At 39.3% G+C, this 19,339-nt stretch overlaps 1 protein-coding gene across 1 annotated transcript in view; it reads left to right on the top strand.

Moving 5' to 3' along the window:
• Window positions 1–19,339, top strand: part of LOC117300271 (adenylate cyclase type 5-like) — a 128,576-nt gene that overhangs the window by 88,247 nt on the left and 20,990 nt on the right. Inside the window, exons 7-9 of the mRNA XM_033784005.1 lie at window positions 1,231–1,389; window positions 12,595–12,736; window positions 15,993–16,189. Of these exons, the coding sequence (XP_033639896.1) occupies window positions 1,231–1,389; window positions 12,595–12,736; window positions 15,993–16,189 (498 nt within the window). The remainder of the gene's footprint in view (window positions 1–1,230; window positions 1,390–12,594; window positions 12,737–15,992; window positions 16,190–19,339) is intronic.

Genomic DNA, 19,339 nt, shown 5'->3' with positions numbered 1-19,339 from the left:
AGAGCTGCTCAAGCAGAAAATACTGCTTAACGATTTTCTGCTTTGCATAAATGGGATACCAGTCACAAATTGTTTGTGTATTATAATACATGTAGTTTGGCTAGTACCCTGTTCAGGTATGCATATTTTCATTGTGCTATTAGTTATATTTTGTGCTGAAGCAGCTCTATGAAAATTGGGGTAGGGGTAAAGGGATTATTGTGACTAAAAGCTAAATTACTGACTTTCAACATAGAGAAATGGATTTGATGTTACCATTTTTTAAAACCATTCATTTACATTGCCAAGCACAGGTCGACTAACTGCCCTTGTCTATAAAATTAGAGCACCAGTGTGGCAGGATATTCTGTACCCCCAGAGATTCTGTCTCTCCATACGGCGAACTGTGTACAAACTACTTCTGATAGCGCCCTCTTTTGAAGCAACCTTGTCTAGCCCATGTTAATAGACCCTTCCCATGAAATATGCTCATTACATTTACGCATGCGTACAGACCCTATTGGTTGGCAAACACCATAGAGTTGTGCACTAAGCAGACGTGCAATCGCATCTGCGTCACGCAGCCATTAGCCATGTACAAAACATCGCGATTTTCCCTCATTTTGCCAACCAAAATGTTAGTGCGCACGCGCTGTGTGCAATTTACATATTTCATGGGAAGGCTCTATTACCTTGATGGGGGGGACAGAATTCCATTTGACACCTGCATGTAGAGGTCATCTAAAAACCTCTCCTACTCCCCCCCCCCCCCCCCCCCAATTTTTTATTTTATTTATTTTAAATCAGATTGTTTTTCAGGAACACTTCTAAAACTGAAACTACATTCCTTGTCTTCTCCCCATAGTAGGGACTTTTCGTTTTCGACGACAGATGGTTCTGCGACGGTTGTTCAGCTAAACGTTGTCGTTTTCAGCACAACGAAGATTCATCCCAAGTACTGTTGTAGAAATTGAGGGACGACCGTCCTCAAAGCCGACGCATGCGCAGATGACGCCAAATGTCATCTTTACCGTCGCAGAACCATCCGTCGTCAAAAACGAAAAGTCCCTATTGTTCTTAGCTGTATGGTGATAAGGTTTGCTTAGAGAGGATCCTTGGCGTCACAACCAAAGTTATTGAATGAAATGAAATTAAATAAATGGCTAACGTTCCCCATCAACAGGTGTTTCAAGATTGTGTTTACTGTCATCAGATAAATTGTTGATTTTTGTTTTGGGTCTCTGTGTTTAGATTGGTGCGTGAAGTTACACAGGTAAACGTCAACATGAGAGTGGGTATACACAGCGGCAAGGTGCATTGCGGTGTACTTGGCATGAGAAAATGGCAGTTTGATGTCTGGTCTAACGACGTGACGCTCGCCAACACCATGGAGGCTGGTGGGATGCCAGGGTGAGTCTAATAATAATATCAAAGTCTTATAGCACACATATCTACCAAACAAGGTACTCAAGGCGCTGAGATACAAGCTTTCAGAAAGATAGGTTATTGCAGTAGTGAATTATTAGACCCAATAATGTAGCACCTTATAAGGGTTTGCAAGGTGTACGGCACATACAGCAGCCACAGCCAGGAAGACCAGGGCGAACCCCTTCTCTTTTCAAAACGACACTGGGTTATTTTCAACACATGGGACCATAACTTTATGTCCCATCCTAAGAACAAAGCAATGGTTGAGTGTCTTGCTTAAGGACACAAGTGTCACGGCTTGGGATTCAAACCAACACTCTGCTGATAAGAAACACCAAAGTTTGAATTGGGTGCTCTGAACCGCTCGGCCACGACACTTCCACAAAGTCTAATAACAATTGAAACTTTCTCTTAGCAGAAGGAGGTTAACTGGGCAAAATACCGTGTGAGCGATATCATTTAAGACTGGTATCCGGCTGTGTTTTGCTTAGCCAAAAAGTATCTTAGTCCGATGTCATTGAGCTGTTAAGCATGACAAAAAGGCTAAGCATCATAAAATATCTTGCTTAGCAGTAAGCATTGGAAACTTTCTCTTAACAGAAGGAGATTTACCGGCCAAAATACTGAGAGATATCTTTTAAGACTGGTATTCAGCAGAATTTCTGCTTGGCTGTATAATAACCTTAGCTCGATGCCGTTGAGCTCTTAAAGGGTTGCTGCAGTGGTTTTTTTTTTTTTTTAAATTTAAACGATTGAACATGACTTTTTAAACCTGAAATATTTTTTAAATGTGGTTTTCAAGAGATTAGGGGAACCCACCCCGCCCCTTAAAGGGAGCCTTCATGTGACATCATGTCGGGAACCCGAGCCGTCGGGGCCCCCTGGCTGTGTGCATATAGAGACGTGTGCACTGTGGGCCTGGTACCTAGGCGCGTGTAGTTAGGGACCAGACTCTTTTTGCCGACGATATGTTTAAATTCCCGACGTGACGTCGATGGAAGGGGGGTGGTAACAATCCACAAAAGGGGGGGGGGCATGACTTATTGGCTAATTACGCAAGTGACATACGTCGGGGGAAAAACAAAACACATTTTATTGATGTTCAATACATATCAGAAATAAATGACAGCAAAATTAACTGTTTTATTTTAATTCACTGCAGCATCCCTTTAAGCATGACAAAAAGCTACGCACCAAAAAACTTTCCATGTTCACATGAGCAAGTTTGAAAAAATCTTGGTCCTAACATGTATGTTGAATGTAATTTTTCTAAATATCACCTCGATTGCTATACAAAATCTCCCTGATTGCAAGACGCAAATGTTGGCATCTTTGTGTTATATGCAACACTTGTTTGAATCGTCAATCAGGGCAAAAGTGCGGAGATAAATTTCTCCTGCCAAGTACCGATGAGTCAGCCGGCTCCCCTTACCGTCCAATGTGTCACATTTGATTGATTTGCTAGTTATGTTCAAGTGGTGTACACGGCAGATTACATTAATGTATAATTTGATCAGAGCCAGCCTGGCTGCCATGGGCTGTGCGTCGTATCGGTACCTGTTGTCACTTACCCCTGGTAGGGAAGTCCTGAAAACCAATGCTGATTGGCTCCTAAAAGTGACTGTCTGCGCCCACAGTTGTTCAAAACTTTTAAGTGTTTGGAGGGTGCTTAGTGTGCATGTCAAGTATTTTGATGCTATCCACTTTTTGAAGTCACAAGATCAAAGAAGAACGAGAGGGGACCAGTTGCTCTTTGACTTGATTTTTTTAAATATTTTTTATATTTATTTTTATTTTATATACATGCAAGTCGCCAGACACAGAACTTTTTTCCGGAGGTCGTTGCCACCTACTCCATGCACATGTAGGCTTGGGTATCATCAGTCCGAAGTCTGGCCGGTAGAGCACAAAGCACTACCTCCCCAATTTTACGTAGCAAGTGTCACGACCGTGATTCAAACCCACACTCTGCTGATCAAACATCAGAGCGTGAATCCAGTGCTCTTAACCGCTAGCCATGACACCCCACAAAATGATGTCTATGAAGAGGAGGGTTATGGGGCTGGAATGGAGGAAAGGGAAGTGATATAGAATGGAATTATACACACATCCATAGGGATGCTGAACTATCCAGCCTTTGAGAAATTGTTGCCTGGTCCTCAGGTGTTTTAACTGGCATTTAGCCAGCAGATCATTAGAGGGGGGGGGGTCCTCATTTGCAAAAGAAAAAGCTGAATAATTATTGTGGACATATGATCAGTATATCTAAAATATTGTGTAGATGAAAGTGTGAACAGCAAACCCTGATCTACGCTGCTCTGTTCACTCCCCTTTAAGCCCTCTACACTTCCACTGGACCCCTCCACTCCCACTCTACCGCTTTGTTCCCCTACAAAATGGCCTCATATGATCCACCTCTGACTTTCAGAGGAAATGGTCAGGAAATCAAATCGAGACTCGTATAGTGACTCTATTGTATCACGTGTAAGAGTAGTTATCGCCCTGAACAAATTATGTGTCAAATTGCAACTTTTTAGCTAAAGAAATTATTGATTATTGCTTCTTGAAAGGTTTGTGTTTCAATAACTCTATTGATATACAATTTATCTGTAAGAAAAACAGCGACCCTGAGCATAAACGCCTCCAATTTCGGAATTGTATCTGAACTAACTAACTATTTCTGCTTCAGTACTCTTTTCATTTCCTGCGAAGGTAGCAACATGAATCGCATTTTTGGCTCGGTGTCTTGTCAAAGCAAACAAAAGCCCTGAAACTTATCTTTGCTGTTGCGTTTTTTTCTAATAAAACAAGCACTCAAGTGTTTACGCGTTCACTCTCCAGCCAAAATCAGACATTTCTAGGGATTAAACACTCCAAGGCTTTCAGGATTGTTAGGTATGATTTCCATAAAATGAAAACAAAAAATTGCAGTGTTTCACACTCGGAGCGGCGCAAGGAAACTTCACGCGACGGCGTCGTAAAGTGTCTCCCGGTTCACCTGTAGGGTTTACTCCTTCGGATCCCCTCACCAGCACTTTATGATTCTCGGCACACCTAATAAAAGTCACACTCACTTTAAATCAATACACCGCCTCCGAATAAAGAGGTATTACAGCGACAAAATCACTTGTGTCGTAGAACACCCATGAAATATTTTACCCCCTGTGAATGCCCCCTCCTCTCTCTTCAATAAGTACCCTTGACTATCTTTTTTATTTATCTGTCCTTCTTTCTCGGTTAAAAGGCTAACAGTCTTCAGGGGGGTTTTATGATTTATTTTGTTACGGGTAACATGAGTACCAGAAATTCTCCGGAATGATTTGCCGGATCAATTTTGAAATGTGGTATAAGAGAAACTCGAAGATGGATTTCACGATATGTAGTGGAGGTGCTGTTTGGATGTGTAGCGGTTCTTAATGGACCTTTGTGCACTGCGTTTCTGGGTGCACATACATGTAAGAGTGCTTCTGTCATAGTGTGGTGTACTTATTAGTGTTCATGGCTGTATAATATTCACTTTCAAAAAAAATTATACGTGGAGATGAAGGAATCTTCAAAAGGACCCATTGGAATTCAATTCAAGATCGTGTTGTAAGGCGTCCATTTCAGAAGTTTGGAGGGGAAAAAATATGCAAAACACCTGCGACCTATTTCATAGAGCTCCTTTAAAGGCACTGGACACTATTGGCAATTACTCAAAATAATTGTTAGCATAAAACCGTATTGGATTATGAGTAACGGAGAGCTGTTGATAGTACAAAACATTGTGAAAAACAGCTCCATCTGAAGTAACATAGTTTTTGAGAACAAAGTAATTTTCCACAAATTGGATTTCGAGACCTTAAAATTTGATTTTGAGTTCTCGAAATCAAGCATCTGAAAACACACGACCTAGTGTAATAAGGGTGTTTTTTCTTTCATGATTATCTCATACTTCGGCGACCAATTGAGTTCAAATTTCCACAGGTTTGTTATTTTGTGCAGATGTTGAGATACACCAAGTGAGAAGTCTAGTCTTTGACACTAATTAAGTGTGTCCAGTGTCTTTAAAGATAAATATTTGATTGGTAAGGTTGAAAAACAGTGGTTGGTTTCAGTCTGAAAGCTTATTTGTTATGATTTCGTACTAGAACCGTTTCTTCTAAGGAATATTTCACTATGAAATGAATAGAAGTCATATTCGAGAAAACTGTATCTTGAAACATCTGATTTCTGTTGTTACAACCAAACCATGGTTTTTCGTTATTTTCTCCTGACTCACACAACAGATTAAAGCCCATATTTTCATGTTTTTTGTTTTTGTTTTTTTTGTCTGTGAGTGTTTTTTAAGGTTTAGCTGAAAATCAGGAGCGATTAAGTCCATGTGTCCATCACACAGGAAAAATAATCCCTGATAGGAAAACACAAGCAGAGAAGCCTTTCTGACAGTAGGCATCAAAATTGATATCTTGTTACACAACCACATTACTTTGACATGAATTATTTACAAACACTTTGCACTATCAGAAGCTGCAGTAATGATAATAATAATAAAAAACTATTTATAAAGTGGCAAAATCCACCAAATATAGGTGCTCAAGACGCACAAGATTGGAAACCACAAACAGCAAAGGAATGGGCTCCCACCGAAAAGTTTTATTTCCATTAATTTTAAGGCTGATTACCAAACACATACCTTCCCTTTAAAAGTTTGTTTTCACTTTGGATTCCCTGAAAAGGTCATTATTTCAACTCTCCTGTGACCTTCCCATTGTGATGAATTCCCCAGTCCATGTTACGATTCGTCTCAGCTCCTTCAAAAGTGTGCTCCCTCCTCATTTTTAAGGGGGGTATTTTTAGCTCCTTCCATACTACTACTGCCCTGGGGTTTTCTCCGCTGCTCACTCGACCAAATTGGCAGCGAGAATGTCAGAGGTGTGAGAACAGATCTCTGTGGGTTTTTTTTCTTGGTTTTTTTTTTCTCTCTTTCTTGGATGGTCATCAGTAATTGTCACGTACCTGGCTTCGCCGTGTGTACAGGTCGTTAGAACGAACTAAATGACACGTTTTTGTTGCCAACCGTAGCTCACTGTAGATTATTACTTTTGTGGCATTAATGTATTTTTCCATTTTTACTTTTGCTATGATCATCAATAGTAAGTGGCTTCATCACACATTTTCATTTGGGGGCAAGTGAGGCAAATGCCTTTTTTGTTTTGTTTCCCTCCCCTTTTTTCCCCAAATAAAAGATTCAAAAGGACTTGGGCCAGTAGGCCCATGTAAAAAAGTTGCTTATCACAGGGCCATGTCACTCAATTCTGCATATACAGGGTTAGTGTTCCACCATTCATTTTTGCATTTTTCTGATCTCTTTTGGGAAGGGAAGGCAAGCATTCTCGCCCCTTGCCTGCTATGTTGTTACACACTGGCAATATTACAATATCTTGAAAGGTAAAATGCCCTGTCCTCATTCCTGAAATCTGAAATCTTGATAACTTCTCAGAATCTCCTTCCCATTGTGTTAAAAGTCATCAAAACAAGTGACATGAATAATTCAGGACCAGACCCACCTGTTATCTGACAGCAACTAATGTGGTCCCTTTTTTCTCGAATCTTGGCATCCGGCCCCAGTGTGTGGTAGACAGTCGATCCCACCTGCTGCCACCAGATCCCACCTGCTGCCACCGGATGACAGATCCTGGCCTCACGAGGTTGCGACGCAATGGCGACCATTGCTTATGACAGAGTTTTATAATCTTGCCACTATGCTTCGTTCATCAGGTGGATTGATTAATTGGGACTATTGATTTTTATGTAGTAATTCTTTTAATTTGGTGATAATGCAGGTGGTACTGAAAAACCTTGTTGTCCTTTTTTTCGTTTTACGTTTTTCCCCCCAGAAATTTTATTTGTAGGGATTTCATGCTCAGGTTTATGCATGAAATATCCATAACTAATTTTCAAATATCTGCTCTAGACATAAATAACAACAATAATATGTAAAATAATGTGTAGACTTTTACGGCACATGTACCAACAAGGTGCTCAAGGCACTTGATCAAACAGAAACATGTGAAGACAATTTTTTTGTATTTATTTTTTGAATATGAGAACAATTTATGTAGCACTTTCTAATGGTGATTTGGGGGCATTCAGCAGCCACTGCCAGAAACACTGGAGCAAAACCCCTTCTCTTAGGGATAAGTGTAACTGGGTTCTTTTAGATGCATTACACACCACATGGGAACGGCAGCTTTTCGTCCCATCCAAAGAACAAGCAATAAAGGTTGAAGGAACGTTAAAGAATTGGTGAGAAACAAAAATTGTGAAGATCACAGATTTACATAAAACTTTACACGATCTAATGATGATGAACGTAGAAAACATCCCTTGAAATACGTGTATATCTGTCTTAAATTTCATATTTGATGAGAAATGAATACTTTAATTTCGCGTTTGGAGTTATCGCTCAGTGAGCGTTTTATTCAATTTTGTTTTGGCATCGATGCAATGCAAAATTTGTTAATTGTTATCCACTTTTCTCTCGTGACCCAGATGGCTGATCGATCTCGAACTTCTACAGGTTTATCAGTTTATGTATATGGTGGATTACATAAAGTGCTTACACTGCCAGCAATTTTTTTGCTAGCAAAATCAATTCTGTAATGGTCCTTTAAGTTCCTTGCTTGTTGAGTATGTTGCTCTTCGGTGTTTGTTCACAAAATGCCACCTTTTGGGGGGTTGTGGGTTCAAATCCAACTCATGGAGTCTGGAAAGCACTAAGCTCATAGCACTCATCGGTATAAGGTGAAAAAAAGAGGTAAATATATGATTTGAGGCATTGTATGGTAAAGTATCAATATATATTTGGTTTGCGGTAACACCCTGTGTGTATCTAAGTAGAGTTTGTTCTTTAGAGAACTGTCTTTCTATATTCTACTATCACAAAGTAGATTTATCGGATTGTGCGGGAGACTTCTCAGTTCTGAAAAGAACTATTCTGCTAAATTTCTCAAGACACAAGTATTTCCTAGTTATGTTGTCTGCTCAACAAAATTTTTAGGAAGACCAGTCACATTTTTATCAAAGAAAGTCGACCAAATTGATTGAGATAAAGTCATGTAATTTTTATGCCACAAAGCATTTATCCTGCCACCTCGGCAGACTGTATGGTGTCAATCAATGCATCTTAAAATTAGTTTCAGATTTGGAGGCTCCGAAACTGGAGCTCATTAACTCCGTCCCTCTGAAAACTGCCGACAGGGGAAATGAATATTGCAAAAGTTTTTGCGGTTGATCAACCACCTTTTGAAAGAGAAATGCATCAAAGGAAGGAGCTCACAGAGAGCGAGGGATGTCTGGAAATGTGTTTGTTGCACGGTTGTTCCGAACCAGCTTGGGAATGGTTATGTGAGAAGAGAAATTCTCTATCCAAGATCCCCTTCAATACACGTTTGCAGAATTTGCCCGTAACCTCAGCGCTTCGAGTACCTTGTTTGGTAGATACGTGCGCCATATAAGACTTCAATGTTATTTTGACCTCTTGGTGCCCCTGAAATGCTCCAGTAGAAATTTACAATTCTCACATGGGTTGCCCTTTACCAAGGAAAAAATGCATTGTGTCCCTTTTCCTCTTAAAAAACGAATCATACAGGCCTGCAACTTTAATGACTAATTGAGCACAAATTCTTGGTGAGGGTACTGGTCTTTGACAATTACCGAAAGTAGACCATGCCTTTAATATAGCATCAGCGTGGTGATGGTCCATGGGTCAGAGTTTTTCAAATAGGAACAAACCTGAGGAAATGGAATTTTTTTTCGAGCGGTAAAGTGAACGTGTCTGTGTAAGTCACTCCACCATTATGAAACCTACTGCAGATTGACTTTACAGTATAATCATTGTGCTTGGATCGTTTGCCAGACAGTACAGTTCCCGAATAACCTTTCTTCCTCCATTATTCCCCTAATATGCGTGGCAACTTCTTGCATGCATGATGTCCGTTAATCGTGATTCCACATTCCCCGCGGGTCTAGTCAACAACCAAATTTAGCCCAAGTCGAGACATTAGACTCTGCTGACAGTCTAGCAACCTTTTGAATTGTGTTGAGTATTGTTTACTCTCTCGCCCTATTAAAGAAGAAAGAGAAGAAAAAAAAGGGGGGGGGGAAAAAAAACAAAAAAAAAAAACTGTTTTCCTGCGGTATTTTGATTGGGATCTCGGCGGGACCCGGTTTCATTTTTTTATGATGGAGATATCCTATTCAAAGAAACTGTTATATTTCAAGTAATAAACCACAAGGGTACCTGACTATTTCAATAGTTTGGGGTTGAGATATGAAGAATTTACTCAACGGGGATTTGAACCAGCGACCTTTGGTTTTACCTAACGACGCTCTTACAACTGAGCTATCTATCCCTATGTTGGCAGTCTTCCTTTTCTCACCCATGTGAAATAGAATTACTGAAGAGCGGCGGTACATTTATCCGAAGGTCGATGGTTCAAATCCCACTCTAGTCAATCTTTCTTTGTTCAACCTCTGGATAAACGTGACGGCGCTCTACCAACTGAGCTATATAGCCCTATAATGCTGACTGGAAGTGTCGTGGCCGAGCGATTAAGATCACCGAATTCAAACTCTGGTGTTTCTGATCAGCAGAGTGTGGGTTCGAATCCCAAGCCGTGACACTTGCACGTGTGTCCTTAAGCAAGACACTTAACCATTGCTTCGTCCTTTGGATGGGACGTAAAGCCGTTGGTCCCACGTGTTGTGTAACGCATGTAAAAGAACCCAGTACACTTATCGAAAAGAGAAGGGGTTCGCCCCAGTGTTCCTGGCTCGGGCTGCTGTTTGCGCCGTAGCACCTTGTAAACCATTATAAGGTGCTATCTAATTGGGTCTCAAAATTCATCACTGCAATAACCTATCTTTCTGAAAGTTTGTGTATACTCAGCGCCTTGAGTACCTTGTTTGGTAGATACGTGCTCTATATAAGACTTCGTTATTATTATTATTATTATTTGTCAATATTTACGTTTGGGGGTGGCAGTCAGAAGCCTACAACCTGTAACTGCCGTGTAACCAGAGATCATGCCCAATTTTGCGATACAACTTGGGAAGTGGCAGCAGGGAATCACTAAGGGGATGCAAGAATATAAAAACTTTTGAGTCATCTGTTACCGTTAAAGATAACAAATTATTTTTCAATAATCGCGACAATGGTGTCGAAACCCTGGTGCGTGAATGCTCATACAATGACTTTCAGATGTATAATTCCTGTTCAGGCCGCGGTCGTGCAATTGTCACGGTAATTTACACCACTAGTGTACACTCATCCTGAATTCCCAGACGGGTTTCAGTTAACCCAATAACGCTCATGTTTCCTTAGTTCTTGCGTTTGAAGAGTCTTGTGTTTGTGCCGGAAGATAGGTCTCCTTTTCCCCTGTGTGGCTAGCGGCTACTGCATATTGTGATGTATTGGGACATTTTTGTGCGTAGAAGTGCGCAGGCTGCCGTGGGGGATAAAGATATATACGAAGGTGGGGGACATTTGTGGTTGTTTTTTTTGGGGGGAGGGGGGGGGGGGTTGAATGCAACAACTAAAAAGCTGTCGTTATTGGAGGGAGACTGGTGTTTTTTCCCGTAAATCAAGCTTATTTTTTATTATATTTAGTTTTTTAAGTTCACAGATCTATTTAAAGGTCTTATCTGACACAATAGTCGCAGACAGTGTTAATGTTTTGTGTGATCAACCATGTACATGCAATGACAGACCTGTGAAAATGTGAGCATAATCAGTTTTGTGAGTTGGGAGAAAATAGTGACAAACCATGCAAAGTTTTTTTTTTTTAAAGGTTTTCAGATACAGTTTTCTCAAATAGAAATACATTTTAAAGAATGATTTGAGGGGAAAATGACTCTAGTATGAAGCTTTCAGACTAGACTAAAAAAATTCTGTTCAAGTCTAAAGGGTGTTTAATCTATAAAAATTGAAAAATTATTGGGGAAAAGAAAACCAATAGCAGATAAGTCATGTATTAACTCATGTTCTATTCGTAAACAAATTCTTTTAGAAAAATAATATTTAAACTTTTTTTTATTTCATAGATTTAATAGTTGTTTATTTACATACATTTGAATGTTATTCAGTTCTCACCAATCAAACAACAGTACCAGAAGCTCGTTGATATGCGATTGTGGAATTATTGCAAGTTGTGATAAAAAGACGTGTAAAGATGATTGAGTTGACGCTAGATCCACATTACTGTTTACAGTGTGAAGGTGTGCATATCAAATGGTTATTTCGCACCCCATTGCTTGTGTAAATGTGGTATCTCCTTCATCAGTCACGTTCGCACCATATTGTGCACTGAACATACGGAACAGTGAAAACCTCTGTGGATCATTTGTCTTATTAAACAGACTACTTAATTATAGCTTGTATTGAACAATGCCCCGTGGGGACATTGCTGAAGCTATTTTAAACACATTGTGAGTATGATTTATAGCATGTTGTACATGTACAGTAGACAAAGGGCTGGGCATGTTATACAAAAAATCTGAGGGCTAAACGAAGCAGACAATGTACATGTATATCAGGGCCCAATTTCATGGCTCTGCTTACGGTAAGCACAGAATTGGCGCTTACGGAAGCAGGGAATTATGTTCTTACAGCTAGCGTATTTCACGGGTTATCAGCGAATTTTGGCTTCTGTCCATGCGTGCGTACTCCACGTCACTAGGCATTCTACGCTTACAAGGCTAGCGCAGAAATTCAACGCTTGCACGTAAGCGGGGAACCGTGATCGTAAGCGCTGAATTTCGACGGTAAGCAGATCCATGAAATTGGGCCCAGGTTGTCATGTTGAATACAAAAAAACAAAGGGCTTAATAAAACCCAAAGATTCATATCATATTATACAAACAAAAAATTTAAGAAAGATAACGTATTTTGAAATGGACAGAAACAGATTGTTGGATACATGCCTGAAGGAAATCCAGGCTTGGTGACTCTTTTGTAATACATGTACATGTGATAAAAAAGGTCACATATCCTTGTTTTGTATATCCGAAGAAAATCACAGGTCACACAATGGTTGATAATCAGATTTCGAAGAAAACAAATTCTTTTCTTTTTACAGAAAGTACAGAAAAACATTATTAATTGATTATACTATTTTGTTTCTATTTTTTCTCTATTTCTTTTAGGAGAGTTCACATAACGACATCAACGTTGAAGTTCCTTAATGGAGATTATGAAGTGGAGCCCGGTAATGGGAAGGATCGTAATGCGTACCTCCGAGATCATAACATTGACACGTACCTCATTATCGCTAAGGGGCCTCGAAAGGTAATCCTCATAGAATAATAATAAAATTAATATTAATATTATGAGACATTTTATAAAGACAGTGGACACTATTGGTAATTGTCAAAGACCAGTCTTCTCACTTGGTGTACCTCAACATATGCATGAAATAACAAACCTGTGAACATTTTAGCTCAATTGGTTGTCGAAGTTGCGAGATAATAATAGAACAAAAAACACCCTTGTCACACCAAGTTGTGTGCTTTCAGATGCTTGATTTCGGAACCTCAAATTCTAAGTCTGAGGTCTCGAAATCAATTTCGTGGAAAATTACTTCTTTCTCAAAAACTACATTACTTCAGAGGGAGTCGTTTCTCACAATGTTTTATACCATCGACCTCTCCCCATTACTGGATACCTAGTAAGGTTTTATGCTAGTACATATTTTGATTAATTACCAATAGTGTCCACTGCCTGTAACAATAGTATTATGCAACATTTATATAGACCATAATTTTTAGCCTCTATTCGCAAGACTCCACCCAGGTAGTGATTAAAAAGCAGAACAGTTCTATTCAGAACTAAGTAGTTTCCTGAATTCTTAAAACATCTCGCAGTAAAATAACAAACAAGACTTATTTTCCAAAGAATAAAAATCTACACAGTAGATATAAACATTGATACCTCACCATGCAATGCCTCAAAAGTTAAATAGAAAACATAAAACAATGAATTATATGATTACAAAGATGTAGATTCAAACAAATGAGTCTTTAAAAGTCAGCGTAACTGCAGTCTAGGTTCTCGGACTAAAATTTGTGGACATAAAAACTGATGTATTTTACATAATCTCATCACATAGAAGTGAAATGTTTCTCTAAATGCTTTAAAGGCAGTGGACACTATTGGTAATTACTCAAAATAATTATTAGCATAAAACCTTTCTTGGTGACGAGTAATGGGGAGAGGTTGATGGTTTAAAACATTGTGAGAAACGGCTCACTCTGAAGTGCCACAGTTTTCGAGAAAGAAGTAATTTTCCACGAATTTGATTTCGAGACCTCAGATTCAGAACTTGAGGTCTCGAAATCAACCATCTAAATGTACACAACTTCTTGTGACAAGGGTTATTTTTCTTTCATTATTATCTCGCAACTTCGATGACCGATTGAGCTCAAATGTTCACAGGTTGTTATTTTATGCATATGTCGAGATACACGTACACCAACTGTGAAGGCTAGTCTTTGACAATTACCAATAGTGTCCGCTGCCTTTAAACCATACTGTTGAAAGCTGCTGTAGATTTCTAACCTAAAGATTTCATGTTCGTATCTATTTTTAAACCCAAGTTCACAAGCGCAGCGTCTCGTCATGCATCAGATGTCTCAACTGCTTTTAATCAGGCGTAAATCCATACACACATCAACAAAGAGCTCTCACCCAATTAATCAAAATGCTGCGCAGCCATGCGATTATCAACCAATGACAGCCCTCATCTCACAGACGGCGCGACACATGACTTGTTGGTGTCACTTTAAATTGGCTAGATGCTTTGACGGAAATTTTCCTTGTTTCTTTTTATTTTATTTCTGCTTTTTAAAGCATTTGGGTACCTTTTGTATGACTCAAAACACAAATGTCCAGAGATTTACATGAAACTTATACGGTTCAAATTTGTAAATTTTGAACTTTGCAAAGGGAACTACAGCAAAAGCCCCAATTTCTTAAATTCTGTAAGCTCTTAAACTTGCTTAGCATGAAAAACTTTTGCTTAGTAATAACACCATACACATACAGTATAATTGTTGCAACTGGTACCTTGGTCAATGTCTTGCTTAGCCAAGAAATTTGCTAAGCAGAATGTTCTGCTTTTAACAGCTTTATGAAACATGTTTCAGAGCACCATGGCAATTGCTGTAGGTGTTGTGAGAACGTATTTTGAATACGTTGTATTTTACCCCCTTCTCCACCAAACCGAAAAATGGTCTTAACAACTCTCAGCTGATGTCCAGCAAAAGGCATAGGACACTATAGCAATTGCTGTGGGTGCCGTTGATTATTTCGCACCCCTGAAACACTGAAGCTTGGTTTTTGTTACAAGGAAACACTTACAGAAGGGATTGTAAACACACACCTTATTTTTCCCCTTCTCCAGCAATCAGAACAATGATTTTATATAGACCATAATTTTTAGCCTCTATTCGCAAGACTCCACCCAGGTAGTGATTAAAAAGCAGAACAGTTCTATTCAGAACTAAGTAGTTTCCTGAATTCTTAAAACATCTCGCAGTAAAATAACAAACAAGACTTATTTTCCAAAGAATAAAAATCTACACAGTAGATATAAACATTGATACCTCACCATGCAATGCCTCAAAAGTTAATCAGGCGTAAATCCATACACACATCAACAAAGAGCTCTCACCCAATTAATCAAAATGCTGCGCAGCCATGCGATTAATCAACCAATGACAGCCCTCATCTCACAGACGGCGCGACACATGACTTGTTGGTGTCACTTTAATTGGCTAGATTCTTTGACGGAAATTTTCCTTGTTTCTTTTTATTTTATTTCTGCTTTTTAAAGCATTTGGGTACCTTTTGTATGACTCAAAACACAAATGTCCAGAGATTTACATGAAACTTACACGGTTCAAATTTGTAAATTTTGAACTTTGCAAAGGGAACTACAGCAAAAGCCCCAATTTCTTAAATTCTGTAAGCTCTTAAACTTGCTTAGCATGAAAAACTTTTGCTTAGTAATAACACCATACACATACAGTATAATTGTTGCAACTGGTACCTTGGTCAATGTCTTGCTTAGCCAAGAAATTTGCTAAACAGAATGTTCTGCTTTTAACAGCTTTATGAAACATGTTTCAGAGCACCATGGCAATTGCTGTAGGTGTTGTGAGAACGTATTTTGGATACGTTGTATTTTACCCCCTTCTCCACCAAACCGAAAAATGGGCTTAACAACTCTCAGCTGATGTCCAGCAAAAGGCATAGGACACTATAGCAATTGCTGTGGGTGCCGTTGATTATTTCGCACCCCTGAAACACTGAAGCTTGGTTTTTGTTACAAGGAAACACTTACAGAAGGGATTGTAAACACACTCACCTTATTTTTCCCCTTCTCCAGCAATCAGAACAATGATTTTAACGTCCTCCAATGAGGTCCAGCAAAAAGCATAGGGCACCACGGCAATTGCTTTGGGTGCAGTGGGTTTGTTCGCACCCTGAAACACTGAAGCTTAATTTTGAACACACCATATTTTCCCCCTTCTCCACCAATCAGAACGACGATCTCAACAACTCGCCGCTGACGTCCAATGGAGAGCATCGAGGTCGGTCCTCATCTGTTGCCCAGCTTGAGAGCTGGGGTGCTGAGAAGCCCTTCTCAAACTACCTTTCGACGGTGCCGCACAAAACTAAGGACCTAAGGAAACACTTTGATGGCGACCGCCCCGCTGGACAGGCAAACCTGGAAAACAAGTAAGTTTATGTTCGTATTTCTCTGAATTTTTGTGACTCCTGCTTTAAAAACGTCCGCTTAGCAAAAAGCAGCAGGACACTAGTCACAGACAGTACGTGTGGAACGGTATTTTTCCTGGTAGCCTTATTCTGGTAAGCAAAGTTGTTTTGTGCTTAGTGTACTTTTTGTCTTGTAAGCAACTCTGTAAAAGGGGCTAACCATCATCCCAGGGCTGTTGTTTTGTATTAAAGCAACTCTGTAAAAGGGGGTAACAAGGCTAACCATCCATTCTTAGGGTTGCATTTTATGCACACATTCCGATTGCATACAAAATGAAGAAATCTGGTAAGCAATTTTGTGTTGCGCTCAGCTGCTGCATTATGCTAAAGCAACTCTGTATGATGTTATTATTATTATTTATATATTTTATTGACCAAACCAACAGCGGACGAGCCGTTGGAAAGGATAAAAAAACAATTAGAAATATTCATATAGCCTATTTAAAAACAATCTGATATGTGCAAAGTTAACAATTAAAATAGAATCATCTTAGGAAAGAAAATTAAAGCATACATTGAAGATTAAATAAAATAAAATATAGGGAACAGAAACAGACCACCATGAACGACTGTGAAAATATATTTCAAATAAATTTTAAAAGCAAAAGCCTACATTAAATTATAAAATAGAATAAACAACTGAGTATACAGTGCTAACACACATCAGTGTCCTACATGGTAGGTAAAATTTTGTTTTAATATTATTATTATATTATTCCTCTCCACAACTTCAGTAGATCCAAAAGGATTTTACTGACACCACCCCCCCCCCCCCAGATATGCTAATCTCACAGACGCAGTCTTGTTAGATGTGAAGAACTTGGGTTTTGCGTCTTTAATAGGATCTGCCTTATTAAATTAGTATTTGACCCAGAGGAGATGTTAATTCTAGCCACAGGGTCTTGAAGATGATATGTGATATTAAGAGAAGGTGGTTGTGGTGTTGAAGGAGTTCATGGAGTACACCTTAAAGGAGTTGTCTCGCGCATTAAAGGAGTGCATACTTTAAAGGTGTTGTCTCAACGCGTTCTCAAACTAAAAACAGTTCTTTATTTTGTTAATTTGAAATATTATCATCGATCTCCTGTGGTCAGCTGGCCAAGTCAAAATTGTTTCCAACTAGTCCAGCAGGCAGGTAGATTGCTTGCCACTGCGTAAACCACTGACTGTCCATAAGTTGATTTACACTACATGCTAGGATAATTATGTTAAGAGGAAGCCCCAATGTTATGGACCAGTGAAGAAGCTAGTGCACCTGTGAAATAACCATAGAGTTATATATAAGAACTAGAGGGCGCACGAGTGATGCTTCGTGCACAAACGCCACGGGACCGCAAGATGACAAGCGCGTTGAGGTTTTTTTTTATTGAGTGCTCATGTTTGTTCAACTTACAAAATGGCCGCACAAACACACGCTGTGAGATGCCGGTTTTTTCAACTTAGAAAATGGCCGCCTGCGCGCATGCCGGAGCGCGTATATAGGCCAGTGCGCCCTCTAGTTCTTATATATAACTCTATGGAAATAACCTACTAACTAGTCCTGCTGGCTAGTCAGTGAAAAAGTTTATAATAGTGTCAAAACCAAGACATCCTGAATGTCGAACAGCATTGTAACATGTAAGGCCTGAAGATATAAATATGTTAAGAGTTTCCTTTGTTCTGAGCCAATATACGCAAGATGCTGTTAGCTTACGCATAAAGCGCTCGTCCACCTCATTGTGGCCCTGGTTCGATTTCCGGCAAGGTTCATATGTCAAGGGTCATATGTGAATAGAGTCTAGTTGCCTCTCTCCTATGCCACAAGGGTTCCCCACCCCAGCCCTCTGTTTTTCCTCCCTCTGGAAAAACAAAAAACAAAAAAACACTGTCTGTGTTTCGGGGTCATATCATGGTTCGGTGTGGCTGGCTGCCTGGGGCACCCTTGCATGGCTGCGGTTTGAAAACTCTGAAGCAGCGTCCTTCAAGATTTAGCGCCTCAGCTGTGAGTAAGGATGATTAGTCCCCTAAATTGGGTCCAGAATGTCCCAACAGGTTGGACAAAACCTTGGGGAGAGCTATATACTTATTTTGAGAAGAGGCCAAATAAAATGCTCTGGGTAAGGATTAAAAAGGAAGGAGGTAAAACACAGTAGTAAAGGAAAACCAATTCCACTATGCTTGTTTCCAAATAAGTTTTTATGCTAACAATAAGTTGAGTAAGGTATCCAGTGCCTTTAATCCTACTTTTTCGCTTTTTGAAGTGTCTCATGTACATGTTTAACATTTGAGACTGACACTTCACATGACTGTAATTGGACCTTTGTATTTTTCTTAAGCATGCTTAATCTGTTTGTCTTAACCTGTATTTCGTGATTATTCTATTTTGTAACCTTTGCAAAGCTCCTCTGGACCCTGTTTTGGGTTGAGGCTAAATAAGGGCCATTTGTTTTATATAATTCATCTTCAGAGCAGTCAACAGTAGGTTGCTCTTTGGCCCATCCTGGTCGCTTTCTGATGCAGCTGTGCATTATTTATTGTTTGTTTATTTGTTATATATCTTATTAACTTTTATTTATTTTGTTAATTTATTTTTCCCTGTTTTTGTATTTTTTGTGCTGTTGTTTAATATGTATAAATATTGTTTACTTTTTCTGATTTTTTTATGTTACTTATTTCATTTATTGTATTGTTTTCTTTCTATTATTTGATTCCTTTATTTGTCCCTATTCTATTTTTATTTATCTAATTTATTTTCATACAAATCCAACAGCGCAGGCAACAATAACAGAGAGGATAAGAAACGACAAGAAAGTTTCAGTTTGACTTTTGGGACGAAAGACCCAATTGGGAAAACCCATACAATCAGGTAAAAGATTGAAAACACACTCTACATAGAAGGCTCCCTGGTCTGAGGTGGGATTCGAACTGCTGTCCACAGAGGTTAAAGGCAGGGGCAAGAAACCACTGAGCCAGCAACCTGGGTTTTTTTCATACTTGTTTAAAGGCACTGGACACTATTGGTATTTACTCAAAATAAATATAAGCATAAGAACTTACTTGGTAACGAGCAATGGAGAGCCGTTGATAGTATAAAACATTGTGAGAAACAGCTCCCTCTGAAGTAACGTTTTT

Source organism: Asterias rubens, chromosome 15 (assembly GCF_902459465.1).
Source record: "Asterias rubens chromosome 15, eAstRub1.3, whole genome shotgun sequence".
NCBI lineage: Eukaryota > Metazoa > Echinodermata > Asteroidea > Forcipulatida > Asteriidae > Asterias > Asterias rubens.
Note: the sequence above shows the minus strand (reverse complement) of the source record. Positions and strands in the feature narration are given on the sequence as shown.